The sequence below is a fragment of the Tachysurus vachellii genome, chromosome 8, assembly GCF_030014155.1.
Source record: "Tachysurus vachellii isolate PV-2020 chromosome 8, HZAU_Pvac_v1, whole genome shotgun sequence".
Classification (NCBI taxonomy): Eukaryota; Metazoa; Chordata; class Actinopteri; order Siluriformes; family Bagridae; genus Tachysurus; species Tachysurus vachellii.
In genome coordinates this window covers 7,456,367-7,470,822 of record NC_083467.1, presented here as the reverse complement: position 1 = coordinate 7,470,822, position 14,456 = coordinate 7,456,367, and the positions used below count along the sequence as shown (strand labels likewise).

Here is a 14,456-nt window from a genome sequence, read left to right as displayed (position 1 = left end):
ACACACACACCTTGCCCTGATTAGACTTAACAGATGCAAGGTGTTGTGAGCATGTGTAAAGTATGTGTGATCACAACCCCAGTGCACCATGGGAAGCCTGCTTGAGCTCAAACCAACATCAGGAAAAGTGTCCTGCCTCATCAGCACACATGCACACAACAAACACCAATCTGAAAATATGTACATGTGACAAACAGGACAGTAAACATGCAGGAAGAGGATGTCGTGCTCTAGCGTCAGACCTACAGTATCTCCAGAGCAGGAATAGTTATTTCTAATGCCGCACTATTTGAAAATAAGATTGCTCTCCAAAGAATGAGAATTTCTTTCTAGTGTCGCTTTATCTCCAGCGTTCTCTCGAATATCTGCTTCGCCAAAGCAGTTTCTACAGCTCCAAGTTGAGTGAAAGTGTCTTCACTTTGCTTCCTGTTTCTATGGTGATTCAGTAGCGTGGGCACCGTCGGGCTGAGGTGTGCGGATCAGAGAAAGGATTGGCATCACCCTTGGCACACCTCCACAGGCCCCTCTTGTGCACACACACATCCATACACATGCACAGCATCCAGTCCCAATCTGCTGTTGGCATGGTCACCACACAGGTGGCCATGGAAACTGTGTAATCTGAAATAGCTTTCACACAGAAAAATGTGTAAGTACATCAGCGCACGTCTTTGCAAGTGCCGTTTCCATGAATCTTCGCCCATGTAAAGCTTAGAGACAAGCAATTAGACTCCTAACACTCTGAGTGTGGCAGAGACTAAAGCAGTGTTGTGTTGATAAGTAGGACTACAGATCCCTTAATTAGTAACAAATCAATGTTCTCGAGTTCGGTACCGGAGTTTTCGTATTTCAGTCCTCAGTTCCGCTCGCTATTTCTATCGGGTACACATTTTTTTTTTTTTAGATTATTTTCATTTAGAGAAAAAAAAAGAAATAAAAAATCACCAACTCTATAAAATTCAGTCTTAAGTGGAGCGTATGCCACATTAAAAAACGAGTGATTCACAGAAGTGTCAGATGTAATGGGAGATGATTTGTTGTAATCTCCTCAGTGTATTGTGGATCATTTGTTGTTTGTGTGAGTGAAGGAGTGTGTGAGGAGACTGTGTGTGTGTGTGTGTGTGTGTGTGTGTGTGTGTGTGTCTATAATTTGATTGGAAATGATAGTCAATCATACTCAGTCATCTCTGTTCACATTTATCTCTCCTAATAATATCAGTGCCCTCCACACACACACACACACACACACACACACACACACAGTCATGATATCTTTGTCTTCATTGTGACATGTTAATCCAGTTTTCTCCATAATTGACTTTCTTCAGTACACTCTCCACCAGTGTGTAGTGTGTGAAGTGTGTGTAGTGTGTGAAGTGTGTGTAGTGTGCATACGTGTGCAGCAGTGTATACATTCCCTTTACTGAGATATCTTATTGTCATTTAGATTAAGTATGTAAATGTTGAATTTGAATTGTTTCTAGAATTTCTTGTAATGCATTGCATATACACCCAACACACCCAACACACCCACACACAAAGCCTGAAGGTCTGAAATCATGTTTGCAGTAATAGATTGTCAGCATGTGCTCAAAAACAAGAAATCCATTTTGTGTCTCTGAGCTGTTACTTTTCTCAGGCTGAAGGCCATCAGACTTTACAAGGAAAAAAAAAAACCCAAAAAAAACCAAGAGAACTGAGTAACCACCGGAGCAATTACTGCAAGCATGCCTGCTGTTAAAGGTGGCCGATAACTGGACGTGAGCCACAATCCAGCACTCCGACAGATGCGTGCACATAACACCGTTGTGAACATTACAAACTTCATTTGAAAACCAGGCTATATTCAGCTAATCTCAGCCATATGCTAACATCATTTCTCTCTTTATAAAGCTGCAGTGATCCAGATCTTACCACAAAATCTGCCTGGCTGCACAAACTGCACACAATCCTAGCACAGGCAGTATGTACGCCTGGTCTAGTATTACCGATCACGTGATCACAGGACCTGTTGATTATTGCTGTTAATCACAGACCATCTGTTTGATTACAAGCAGCGAAACCATTGGAGCATGAACTTACACAGTTTCTGGTTGTGGAGAGATGAATTCCCTTGTGTGTTCATCAGTGTGTTCAGAATTCATCAGTATGGTAAATGGCTCACAGAAAGGCAGATGACTGTAGTTTATTAGTTACATTTGTACAGTCATAAATTTACATCACAGGGTCCAGCAGAGCAAGGTAGGAATGTATAGCAGAATTTAACATCTAGAATTTCACCATTAATTAGAATATCAATCTCATTTTCTTGAATGATTCTGCCTAAAAGCCCGTTTATCCCTTTGAACTCACTCTCACTCACTCCGAACTACCTCGGGTCACGGGGAGCCTGTGCCTATCTCAGGTGTCATCGGGCATCAAGGCAGGATACACCCTGGACGGAGTGCCAACCCATCGCAGTGCACACACACACTCTCATTCACTCACGCAATCACACACTACGGACAATTTTCCAGAGATGCCAATCAACCTACCATGCATGTCTTTGGACCGGGGGAGGAAACCGGAGTACACAGAGGAAACCACCGAGGCACGGGGAGAACATGCAAACTCCACACACACAAGGCGGAGGCGGGAATCGAACCCCAACCCTGGAGGTGTGAGGCGAACGTGCTAACCACTAAGCCACCATGCCCTCTCCCTTTGAACTCTCAAAGCTAAATATTTCCTATTAGTTTCTTCATAGTTACTACAGTCAGGGGAAATATGCTGATTAGCCGTAAGATTAAAACCACTGACGTGTGAAATGCATAATAAATAACCCTGATTATATCATTACAATGGCACCTGTCAAGGGGTGGGATATATGATGTGTTGGAAGCCGGAAGAATGGGCAAGCGTAAAAGTGAGACTTTGGCAAGGACCAAACTGTGATGGCGAGACGACTGGGCAGAGCATCTCAATACAGCATGTTGTGTGTTCCCTGGATGCAGAAGCTACAGTAGCACCTACCAAAAGTGGTTCGTGAAAGAACATCCAGAGAGTCATGAGTGCCCAAGTCTCGTTTATGTGCATGGGGAGTGAAGGCTAGCCTTTCTGTTCTGATCCAACAGAAGATCTAGAAAGTGTCAGAACACACAGTGCATCACATCTTGCTGTGTATCCGCAGACCAGTTAGGGTGCACATGCTGAAACCTGTAGTAGAGGTCTTCACGGGTACACTTAGATCCGAAAACCCGAGGTCCGACCCGACCCGAAAAGTTTCACGTGTACCTCGGTTTATAATAATAGCGGCATCGGGTCTCGGGTAATTTAAAATGAATGTGTTTTTACCGAACGGACCCGAGAAGACCTAAACTACTGTATCTCGTGTGTGTGCATCGACTCGAGTCTTTTTCTAACCTCTACTCTGTTTGCCAAGACTGCTTGCGACATCGTGTGGCTGGCGGTAAGCCAATTTTCGTTGAAACAGACCTGTCAATCAATTTTGAATCCACGCTGTAGCGGTTACTTTTCTGTCTGACTGGTGCGTGCAGGGCTGCATCGGTGTGTGCAACATTTGGGTCCAGTCGGGTTAAAAAAAATCCGGTCGGGTCGGACTTGGGTCTAATTTTTTCGGGTTTGTCTCGGGTCGGGTCATTCTTAAAAAAGAAATTATGCACGTCGAGTAAGGGGTGAATGAGAGTGTGTGTGCCCTGCGATGGGTTGGCACTCCCTCCAGGGTGTATCCTGCCTTGATGCCCGATGACGCCTGAGATAGGCACAGGCTCCCCGTGACCCGAGGTAGTTCGGATAAGCGGTAGAAGATGAATGAATGAATGAATGAATGAGTAAGGGGGGCACGGTGGCTTAGTGGTTAGCACGTTCGCCTCACATCTCCGCCTTGTGTGTGTGGAGTTTGCATGTTCTCCCCGTGCCTCGGGGGTTTCCTCCGGGTACTCCGTTTTCCCCCCGGTCCAAAGACATGCATGGTAGGTTGATTGGCATCTCTGGAAAATTGTCCGTAGTGTGTGATTGCGTGAGTGAATGAGAGTGTGTGTGTGCCCTGTGATGGGTTGGCACTCCGTCCAGGGTGTATCCTGCCTTGATGCCCGATGACGCCTGAGATAGGCACAGGCTCCCCGTGACCCGAGGAGTTCAGGTAAATAAATAAATAAATAAATAAATAACCCCTTCACGTCAACATTGCGTTCCCTAATCACACCGCGAACATTGTTCAGGGATGATTTGAGGAACATGACAAAGAGTTCAAAGAGCGTTGACTTGGCCGCTAAATTCCCCAGATCTCAATCAGACAGAGCATCTATGGGATGTGCTTAAGTTCGTTCCAAGTATCTGCAGCTAACGTCTTGATTTCAGAAACCACAGCACACCTTTGGAGGTCTTGTGCAGTCCATGCCATGATGGGTCAGAGTTGTTTTGGTGGCATAAATTAATTTAGTTAGTTTAGATTGATATAAGTCAAGTTCATATATCCACTTTATTCTTACACATAATTTCTTTTGACTTTGAATTTATTATTATGAGTAAAAAAGTATGTTGAAAAACGGATGTGTTTAAAAAAAAAAATAAGAAGTTGATAGGGATAACGCATTTGGCCTTCAAGATATCTATGGTAAGAAGTAATTAGGTTTATGGAGCATTGTGGTAAAAATTTTTCTCCTTTCCTCTTTGAAAATTGTCTTCCATTCCCCAAGGATATGAGTGTCCCTTTAACGGACTTGCAGTTTCAAAACCCTCCATAAATAAAAGCAGGAGTTTGGCTTCACCTTCATTTTTGAAATCAGTGAATTATTTTGGCTCTGTGTTTGGGCTTGTTGTTTTGTTAAAACATTCATCTTTTCCCCAGATACAGTTTCTTGGCAGATGAAAAAAAAAAATCTCCTCTAATATGTCCTATAATGTTGCTCCAGTCATGTTTCTGTCACTGAAGCATAATACTCCATCTACAAAGCAACAGTCCAATAGTAATGAGCTCCTATCGCCGTGCTCCGATGTTTACGCCATCATATTAACATCCCTTCTTTCTCCAAATATGGCGAGCCGAATTACTGCCAAGACATTTTAATTCTTCTGTGTGCTTTAAGCATTTTTTAGTACTATTGCTGATCAGTTACATCTCTTCATGGCCACAGTTTACCCTCGTGTAATTCCAGCATGATGACATTTTATACAACTGATCATTTGAGGATCTTGCTCAGTGGTAGTTTGGTAGACCTGGGATTTGAACTCACAACCTTGTGATCACTTAGCCAAGGCCTGATTTGTTAAAACTGTTCCGTTTACATTGGGCCACATAAACGCGTCTCGGCGAATCGGATATCAATTTTCTATTCCTGCCCAAAATGCAAATATATTTTACCTCATTTCCGTTTCAGGCACGATGCACGACTCGTGAGTCAGTTGCGAGTGACGTACTTCTGTTTGGGAGGAGTATAGCGCTGACGTATGTGGCTTGAACAACCACATTCATTTACACCTGTCCAGTTTCATCTGAAATGCGTCCCAGACCACCTGCTGAAGTGGTTTGAACCATCGGATTTATATCCGTCTCGAAAATGTTTCGGAGGGCATTTAGACCTGATCTTTATACCATCGGATAGCTATCTGATCACAGAAAACGCATGAAGTGACCAGGTGTAAAAAAACCCCAAGATATCACATCCCCCTTGATGACGTCAAAGCAAAAGCCATCTAAAACTGGTCTCATGAACATGACAATGTGTACTTCAGTGTACTTCAGTGTTCTTCCCAGTCACCAGACCTGAATCCAGTAGATCACATTAGGAATGTGGTCGAACAGGAGACTCACAGGACCTAAAAAATCTACAGGAAATGTGTAATACAATCATCTCAACAAGGATTTTTCAAACATCTTGTAGGATCCAGAGCTTGAATAATTGAGGCTGTTTTGCGAGTAAAGGGAGACTTTGCCCAGTATTAGAGTAGTGTTGCTAATAAACTGCTCACTGGGTGTATATGGGGTTATTAAAGCACATAAAGATCACATGATAAGTCTTTGTGTGTGTCAAGACAGTGACCTTCAACACCGATATATTGTCTTCTACTTGTCAGGCGGTAGACATGATGACAGTTACTTTGAATTTAATTTGATTAAAAGTAAAGTCTGGCACACACAAACAAATCCAAAGTACAATGTTAAAGACAGAATTCAGAATAAGGCAAATGATCAGGCGATGTATTTCAAGGATGAGACTACAATCAGGAAACAAACGAGGGTAATAACCAGAATGAGCAGACATTAAATTAAGGCTTGCGAGTCCAGATGTAGAATCCAGGGTAGTTGTATTTGTATTTAATTTGTATGACACACATATCTGTGGTAGCCTAATGGTTAAGGTGTTGGGCTACCAATCGGAAGGTTGTGAGTTCGATCCCAGGTCCACCAAGCTGCCACTGTTGAGCCCCTGAGCAAGGCCCTTAAGCCTCAATTGCGCAGATGTATATAAATGCGATAATGTAAGTCGCTCTGAATATAAGGGTGTCTGATCAATGCTGTAAATATCAAATGCTGACACCTCTGTGTAAATTAAAATCATATAAAAACCTGTATGCTGTGACTTTTATACATTCTGTAACTCAAATTCTCTTCCACTGTAAGTCAGTGATGATTAACTCCACAGTTAAGTGACCGACCAAGACCAAGATCTCGCTACGCTTAGAAATGTGCCTTGATTAAACATAACATATGCATCATTTCTTACTGAGATTAATCTGGTTAAAAGTGTAAGAATTAACAGATTGTTTAACACCTAGATTCCATTCCAAGATCCACATCAGAAAGAGTTCATTCCCAAAAAGGCTTAAGTATCAAAGTCAATACGTTTAGAACTCTAAATGAATAACCTTGATTAATTGGTAGTATGGGAGCAGCAGCAGGACATAAGGACCGTCACTAAACAAAAGGATATACGTGACACGTGTAACGATACCAAGCCGAGATATACGTGAACCTGTGTACCAATTAAAGGTGACTTCTTGACTCCGACGAACCCAAAGTACTTCATGTATTTTGTCATTGCTACGCTGAAATAAACATCTTCATTAAGTTCATCATCCTCATCGTTTTATTTTCTTTACAAAAGCGTATTAAACTCAGGTCCATGCCTGTAAAGTGCTGGTATGTAAAGAAACTGAATAATGATTTGAGTAACTCAGAATGTTTATGGAAAACTTTTTTGACCTTTACAAACTCTATTACACTTCAATAATCAGCAATGATTAAGTCCATAACTGACTGCTCAGCTAAGCCCAGATTGCCAAGTGCGATTTTTTTTTTTTTTTTTTGACTGATGCGATTGCAGTGAACAGATTATGCACATTTGAGTAGACTGCTCAGAAGAAGACTAATATGGACCAGGCGAATGGCTGTGATTTATCAGAACACTCAACAGGAACATCTGCTGCTGGTCACTGGACTCCCCGCACGCTCATCAATAGCGGCTGTGGTTTGTTCTATAGATCATTTGCTGAGTAATGCTGGCGTGATTAATTCTGATGCAGTGAACACACTACAAACCGAATACACTGGCCAATGCCTTTCATGATTAGCTAATTGCACCCGACCATTTAATATCCAATTAATTGTGCGGTTCTTACTGGCACGAATTTCGATTTAATGGATGACAGAGATAAAGCGAAGCATGCGCATGCGTCTGCAGAAAAGTGTGGGTGTGTATGTGTGCGCATGAGCAGCTGGAAGGTCACAGAAATAATGGAAGTTAAGTGTGTGTGCATGCGAGTGCAGTAAAGTGGGTCTGCTGTGCTGTCACAGCTCTATAATGAAGTGCTTTATCACTGCAGTTAACGTTATGAAGACACAGCACCCTGAAATCGCTTTATTAAACAGCCTCAAGAGGGGAGAAGCACAGCGTATTAAATACATACATTAATCTGTTCTAGCCCATTCTTCCCCGTTCTCACCGTAGCCATCTTCATGAGTGCTAACTATCCTGTTATATCTATCATGGGACTAAAGAATGTATCAGGTGACTCACCTAAAAAAAGTGTGGTGCTGTACAGGAAATTATACACATCATAGTATTACCTGTCACACTCAGGTAAGTTGTTCGGCGCACGACGAAACCGGCGAAGGGCAGCTCGCAGGTATAGTTCCCAATGTCATCCTCCGTCACCTCCTGGATGGAGAGAGTGTCTCCAGACTGCAGTATACTCGGCCTCCACTGCCACTCACTGCACTCCTGTTCATCCGAATTAGAGAGAGAGAGAGAGAGAGAGAGAGAGAGAGAGAGAGAGAGAGAGAGAGAGAGAGAGAGAGAGAGAGAGAGAGAGAGAGAGAGAGAAGAGAGAAAGAGAGGAGAGAGAGAGGAAGAAGGGAGAGAGAGAGAAGAGAGAGAGGAGAGAGAGAGAGAAGAGAGAGAGAGAGGAAGAAGGGAGAGAGAGTAGAGAGAGAGGAGAGAGAGAGAGGAGAGAGAGTAGAGAGAGAGGAGAGAGAGAGAGAGGAGAGAGAGTAGAGAGAGAGGAGAGAGCGAGAGAGAGAGAGAGAGAGAGAGAGAGAGAGAAGGGAGAGAGAGTAGAGAGAGAGAGAGAGAGAGAGAGAGGAGAGAGAGAGAGAGAGAAGAGAGAAAAGAGAGAGAGAGAGAGAGAGAGAGAGAGAGAGAGAGGAGACGGAGAGAGAGAGAGAGAGGAGACGGAGAGAGAGAGAGAGGAGACGGAGAGAGAGAGAGAGAGAGAGAGAGAGAGAGAGAGAGAGAGAGAGAGAGAGAGAGGGAGAGAGAGGGAGAGAATACAATAAACCTATCAAGCATAAAGAGAACAATGACAGCTAGAAGGCAAACACACTCAACACTCTACCTTATACCACGTTATCTGTGGCTCCTGGCCAGGCTGGATGAAGTCCTGGATATCAGGGCAGGAAATGTCCTTGCTCTTGCCCAGCTCGGCCTTCTCTGTGTAGCGCAGTTTGGAGTTATAACAGACCGCTGTGTCATTATCAGCCACCAGCAGAGTCATGGACACCTTCATGCAGAACGTCGAGTTCCTGTTAAAGCCAGAATGAAACACACTTCACACTCAACCACACACTGCTCCACGTATAAGGATTCCCACTGCATGAATACATGAATTCTTTTTTAAATTGGTGTGATAACCGGCTTAAATCTGCAGTTTAAACTCTACTCAGTTATTAAATAATTGAACATTTAAAAACCAGTCGTTGAAGGACTTTTGTTCACAGCTGAGTTCAGCCGATTAAACCTGACCTCGCTCGGGGAGCAGAAAATCCGCACCGGTGCTTAAATAAAGAAATGCTAATTGTGCTTGCTAGCATGGCTAACAATGAGGCAAAGCTAGTTACCCCCGCTAAGAATCATGCAAATGATCTCATGGGTGGCTTCCAGTTTATTAGCTTTTATGTGACCAATCTGCTGCTTTCATTAAACACATGGTTCATGTTACAGGAAATGCAATTCTATATGTTAATACAGCAACCTGGCACTCGTTCCCTTTTCTTTTCTCTTGACTTACTTTCCGTATGAGGACCTTCCACTGATGTCATCTTTAATGCAGCTAATTCATACTGCAGTAGCACTAAAGCTAAATGTAGCCTTAATCTTCACAGTAACTAAAATCCCAGTAACTGAGAAAAAAAACCCTCTATGGCTCCAGAAAGCTAAAATGACATGATTTTATTCAGTTACCTGCTGCCTTGCAGACTTCACACTGTTGGAGGCCCTCATCCTTTTTGTAGCTTGTGACATCATTCTGATAAAGATATGACCTCACACTCATTACTGTGTTCATGTACTTGTGTCCTCACACAAGCACCGGTCGGAGAAGTGTACGCACACTTCAACTATATAACACACACTGTGCACTAAAAATGGGGGATTTAGACTCTGCACACTGCTTTAACCTTCTCTCTCTCTCTCTCTCTCTCTCTCTCTCTCTCTCTCTCTCTCTGTCTTTCTCTTTCTCTCTCTATCTCAAGTTCTTTCTATCAATCTATCTATCTATCTCTCTGAGGCTATATCTATCTATCTATCTATCTATCTATCTATCTATCTATCTATCTATCTATCTATCTATCTATCTATCTATCTATCTATCTCTGAGGCTCTATCTATCTATCTATCTATCTATCTATCTATCTATCTATCTATCTATCTATCTATCTATCTCTGAGGCTCTATCTATCTATCTATCTATCTATCTATCTATCTATCTATCTATCTATCTATCTCTCTGAGGCTCTATCTATCTATCTCTCTCTCTCTGAGGCTCTATCTATCTATCTATCTATCTATCTATCTATCTATCTATCTATCTATCTATCTATCTATCTATCTATCTCTGAGGTTCTATCTATCTATCTATCTATCTATCTATCTATCTATCTATCTATCTATCTATCTATCTATCTATCTATCTATCTCTCTCTCTGAGACTCTATCTATCTCTCTCTCACTCTCTCTCTCTCTCTCTCTCTCTCTCTCTCTCTCTTTAAAGCCCTTTCTATCAATCTATCTATCTCTCTCTGAGGCTCTATCTATCCATCCATCCATCCATCCATCTCTCTCTCTCTCTCTCTCTCTCTCTCTCTCTCTCTCTCTCTCTCTCTCTCTCTCTCTTTAAAGCCCTTTCTATCAATCTATCTATCTCTCTCTGAGGCTCTATCTATCCATCCATCCATCCATCCATCCATCCATCCATCCATCTCTCTCTCTCTCTCTCTCTCTCTCTCTCTCTCTTTAAAGCCCTTTCTATCAATCTATCTATCTCTCTCTGAGGCTCTATCTATCCATCCATCCATCCATCCATCCATCCATCTCTCTCTCTCTCTCTCTCTCTCTCTCTCTCTCTCTCTCTCTCTCTCTCTCTCTCTCTCTCTCTCTCTCACTATGTCCCATCTTCTTTATTTCTCTACTTTTAATTATAGACTACTCTTTACTTGGAGAGACGCTTTCAAAACATGTCTCAAAGAATCCTTTTGTTGTTTTCAAACTGTTAACAAAATGATCCCTTGTGTTTAATGCCTAAAAGATGTCAAAATAATATTCTGAATAAAATGAGCACAAGAGTCTCAAGTGATTGAAATGAACACCCGCAGTGAAAGAAAGGGAAAGCTGCTTTGGTTTAACTGATGACTCTTTATATTGCTTATATTGCTAATTTCAGTGATCTTACAGCATGAGTATATACAGTATACTCTGTGGTAGGCAGACAGATTATAGACACATTAGAGGATAAGGGCTATTAAACAATACGCATCTATTACATATAGATGTGTATGTTGTCCAGATTAGCATGTACAGTATTAGCATAGAGGATCTACATAAATTAGCATGCAAACTGCACATCGATTGGCTAAGGATTCTATTATATATAAAACTATTTTTTTTATATAGCAAAACAAGCCTGCACATCTGAAACATATTATGAAATCAATAACGTTCCTCAAGCCGGTAGAGGTATTTACTGAAAGGATCGAAGCTGTAATTCTCTACCACATCTTGCTACCATTTCGTTATTTGCTCCCTGACCTGGTCATCCTCTGAAACACTAGTGTAAATCTTCCTGGTTGCACTTACAAAGTTAATGTTATATGAAAATGATGATGAAAGTGATGTTTAAAGCAATATTTAAAAAAAATCTATTCACATACCTACCTGCATAAATAGACAGACACACAGACACACACACATGCAGCCAGACAGACACACACACATACACGCATGCAGACAGACACACACATACACACACACATGCAGCCAGACAGACACACACACATATACACACATGCAGACAGACAGACAGATAGACACACACACACACACACACAAATACACACTCGCAAGATTGAAAGTGACATTCCATGATGCTAATGTGGTCATGATGAGCAGATTATCAGATTTAAGCTTAAGCAGAAGGACACCCGAGCCAGCGAGAGGCCTCAGAGCTCCTGAGCCGAGCCAGAGCATCAGCGTGTGATTGATGGGTGACTGAGCTTCCCTCTGTCCTCTGCTGTCTCACCGCACTCAGTCACTCCTTTACTAAATAACACCCACATACACACACTCACTCACACATGCAAATATACGGCAGATTTATGCTCACGTCGATAAGCATAATTCTAACTTTTTTCTCCTCTTATGGGTCAAAGATTTTGAAAATGTCTATTTTATAAAAAGCATTATTTGTTTATGAATAATAAACAATGTAATATGACTAATTTTTTCCATTTGTACATTATTTGCAGCAAATAAATAATGGACAAATTTTTATTTGTATTTTTTGCATGATTGCTTGAAGACATTATAGACATAATACACACATAGCACATACATAAACTACATGACACACACACACAAGCATGTTGATTTTTTTATTATTCCTCTCAGCCATGCGTCTCTGATCATCCGAGCGCTTACATGCATGTTGCATGAGATGCTAAGCACATAATCAAAAAGCCATGTGAGCACATACGTGTGTGTGTGTGTGTGTGTGTGTGTGTGTGATTCAGTCTCACCTCAGCACGCAGGAGTAGAGGCCGGCATCCTGCAGTTCAGCAGGTCTGAACCAGATGGCGTCCTCCTCTTTGCTCATGCGCAGGCCGTTGAATGAGATGGGCTCCTCGAAGTCACCGTGACCGAGCCCCGAGCTGCGGTACCACATCAGACTGAGACCTGAGCTCTGGGCTTGTGAGTAGTTCGCCCGGATGTAGCCGTAAAACAGAGCGCACTTGATCCGCACAGGTTCTCCGTGCAGCACACGGTACTTCAGATAGTCCACTGACCAGTCCGTACAGCCATCCACTACACACACACACACAAAAATACAAAGAAAGAAAGATTGCTATATCTGAATGGTGCAATTTGTTAATATTAATATCGGCCTGTATTTAAATCTTTAGTTAGTCACATGATTTCAAAATATACTTGGAGAAAGATTTCCATGTTTATTTTTCAGTTAGAGTCTGAGTGCAGAGTTAGCCATTATACAGCACCCCTGGAGTTGTGAGGGTTAAGGGCCTTACTTAAGGGCCCAATAGTGGTAGCGCTGGGGCTTGAACCCTGATCATCAGATAAACAAGCCAGAGTCTTAACTGCTTGCACCACCACTGCCGTGTTCTCTAGGTCGGCATACTGAAGAAACCGTTGAGAGAAACCAGACTGAGTCTCTGAGACTCTTTAACAAATGTACACTATAAAGTCAATCAGCACTGAGCGTTTTGAAAACCATCTCCAGTATGAGCATCAGCGTCATGTTTGAGTTCTTAGCTTTAAATCCATAGCAGACAAGTAAAGAAATCCACTGGATAGTGGATGAGAACTGGGTCAAAACATCTTCAGTAAATCTTCAGTAAGTGGAAGATTCAGGTTATTCAGATGAGACCATTCACAGCAATGTGCGGAAATTGTGTTGTGTTAAATATCTAACTCCTGAACGTTCCTTTTTAGCTGAACGTTCTACTGCATGTAGAATTCTAAGTAGTGTTTTTATTACTCGTATTCCAAATAGTGTTTTGATATCCTGAACAGTGTTGATGTGTGTATTCATTGACAGAGACTTTAAAAGCATTTTTGTAAGTCGTGGTGCATAAGTGCACCAGCCAAATGCCATAAAAATGTAAACGTTGAAATCTTTTGCTGCCGGATTGAGGTCCGAGTAGCTAAAGGTAACGAAAGTGTCTTCATTCAAAATAAATAAATAAAAATACATTGAGATACACTTAATCTATAGTATACCATAAACATGGAAAAGCAACGTAAAGGTTTCTACTAATAAAATGCAATGCATAAAAATGGAAAGATTGAAAAGGTTAGAGTTAGAGTAACCAAACCAGTCTTTTACACAAGACTCAACACTTATTAGATCACAGGCATATATATATCAGTGAGATGGATAGTCATGAATAGTCCTTATGATGCCCTTGATATAACAGTATCAGTAAACTGCAGATTCAATAATAATAGAGACTCGTCTCATCACTGTCCCATTCAAAAAAATCTGTGTCTGAGTTTGGGAGAACTGAAGCTAAACCTAATACAGTTTAAAGTCAGAGCAAATCGATGACAGAAACATGCCTCTCTTCTGAGCGAGCTCTGCAGAGCACAAAAGCACAACTTTCTAAGCAATTCAGCAGAAATTCTGCCATTAACTCCTCACTGCTCACACTTCAGCTCTAAATACAGCTCCTAATTTGTTACATAAGGCTTAGCAACACAAATGACGCATTATTTGTCATGAAATGAGAGCCAGGGAGAGAGAGAGAGAGAGAGAGAGCGAGAGAGATGTAGCTCTAGTGATACTGTGCCTGATACTTGCCCTACACTAGCTCAGTAAAATAACTCCGCTCATGCTGGAAAACACATGTTTTGATAGAAAGGCTGTGATGTAAAATGTGGAAGAGAGATGCACTGACGTTCGAGAAAGAAAAGTGCAGTTTTGCTGGACTCCCACTCATACAGAATGAA

The 14,456-nt window shown here is 41.8% G+C and overlaps 1 protein-coding gene across 2 annotated transcripts in view; it reads right to left on the bottom strand.

The window, feature by feature from the left end:
* Nucleotides 1-14,456, bottom strand: part of il1rapl1a (interleukin 1 receptor accessory protein-like 1a) — a 132,637-nt gene that overhangs the window by 40,134 nt on the left and 78,047 nt on the right. For both annotated transcript variants that reach the window (XM_060877255.1, XM_060877257.1), the window contains exons 3-5: nucleotides 12,509-12,794; nucleotides 8,836-9,022; nucleotides 8,069-8,222 (exon numbers count right to left, since the gene is read on the bottom strand). In XM_060877255.1, coding sequence (XP_060733238.1) covers nucleotides 8,069-8,222; nucleotides 8,836-9,022; nucleotides 12,509-12,794 — 627 coding nt within the window. The remainder of the gene's footprint in view (nucleotides 1-8,068; nucleotides 8,223-8,835; nucleotides 9,023-12,508; nucleotides 12,795-14,456) is intronic.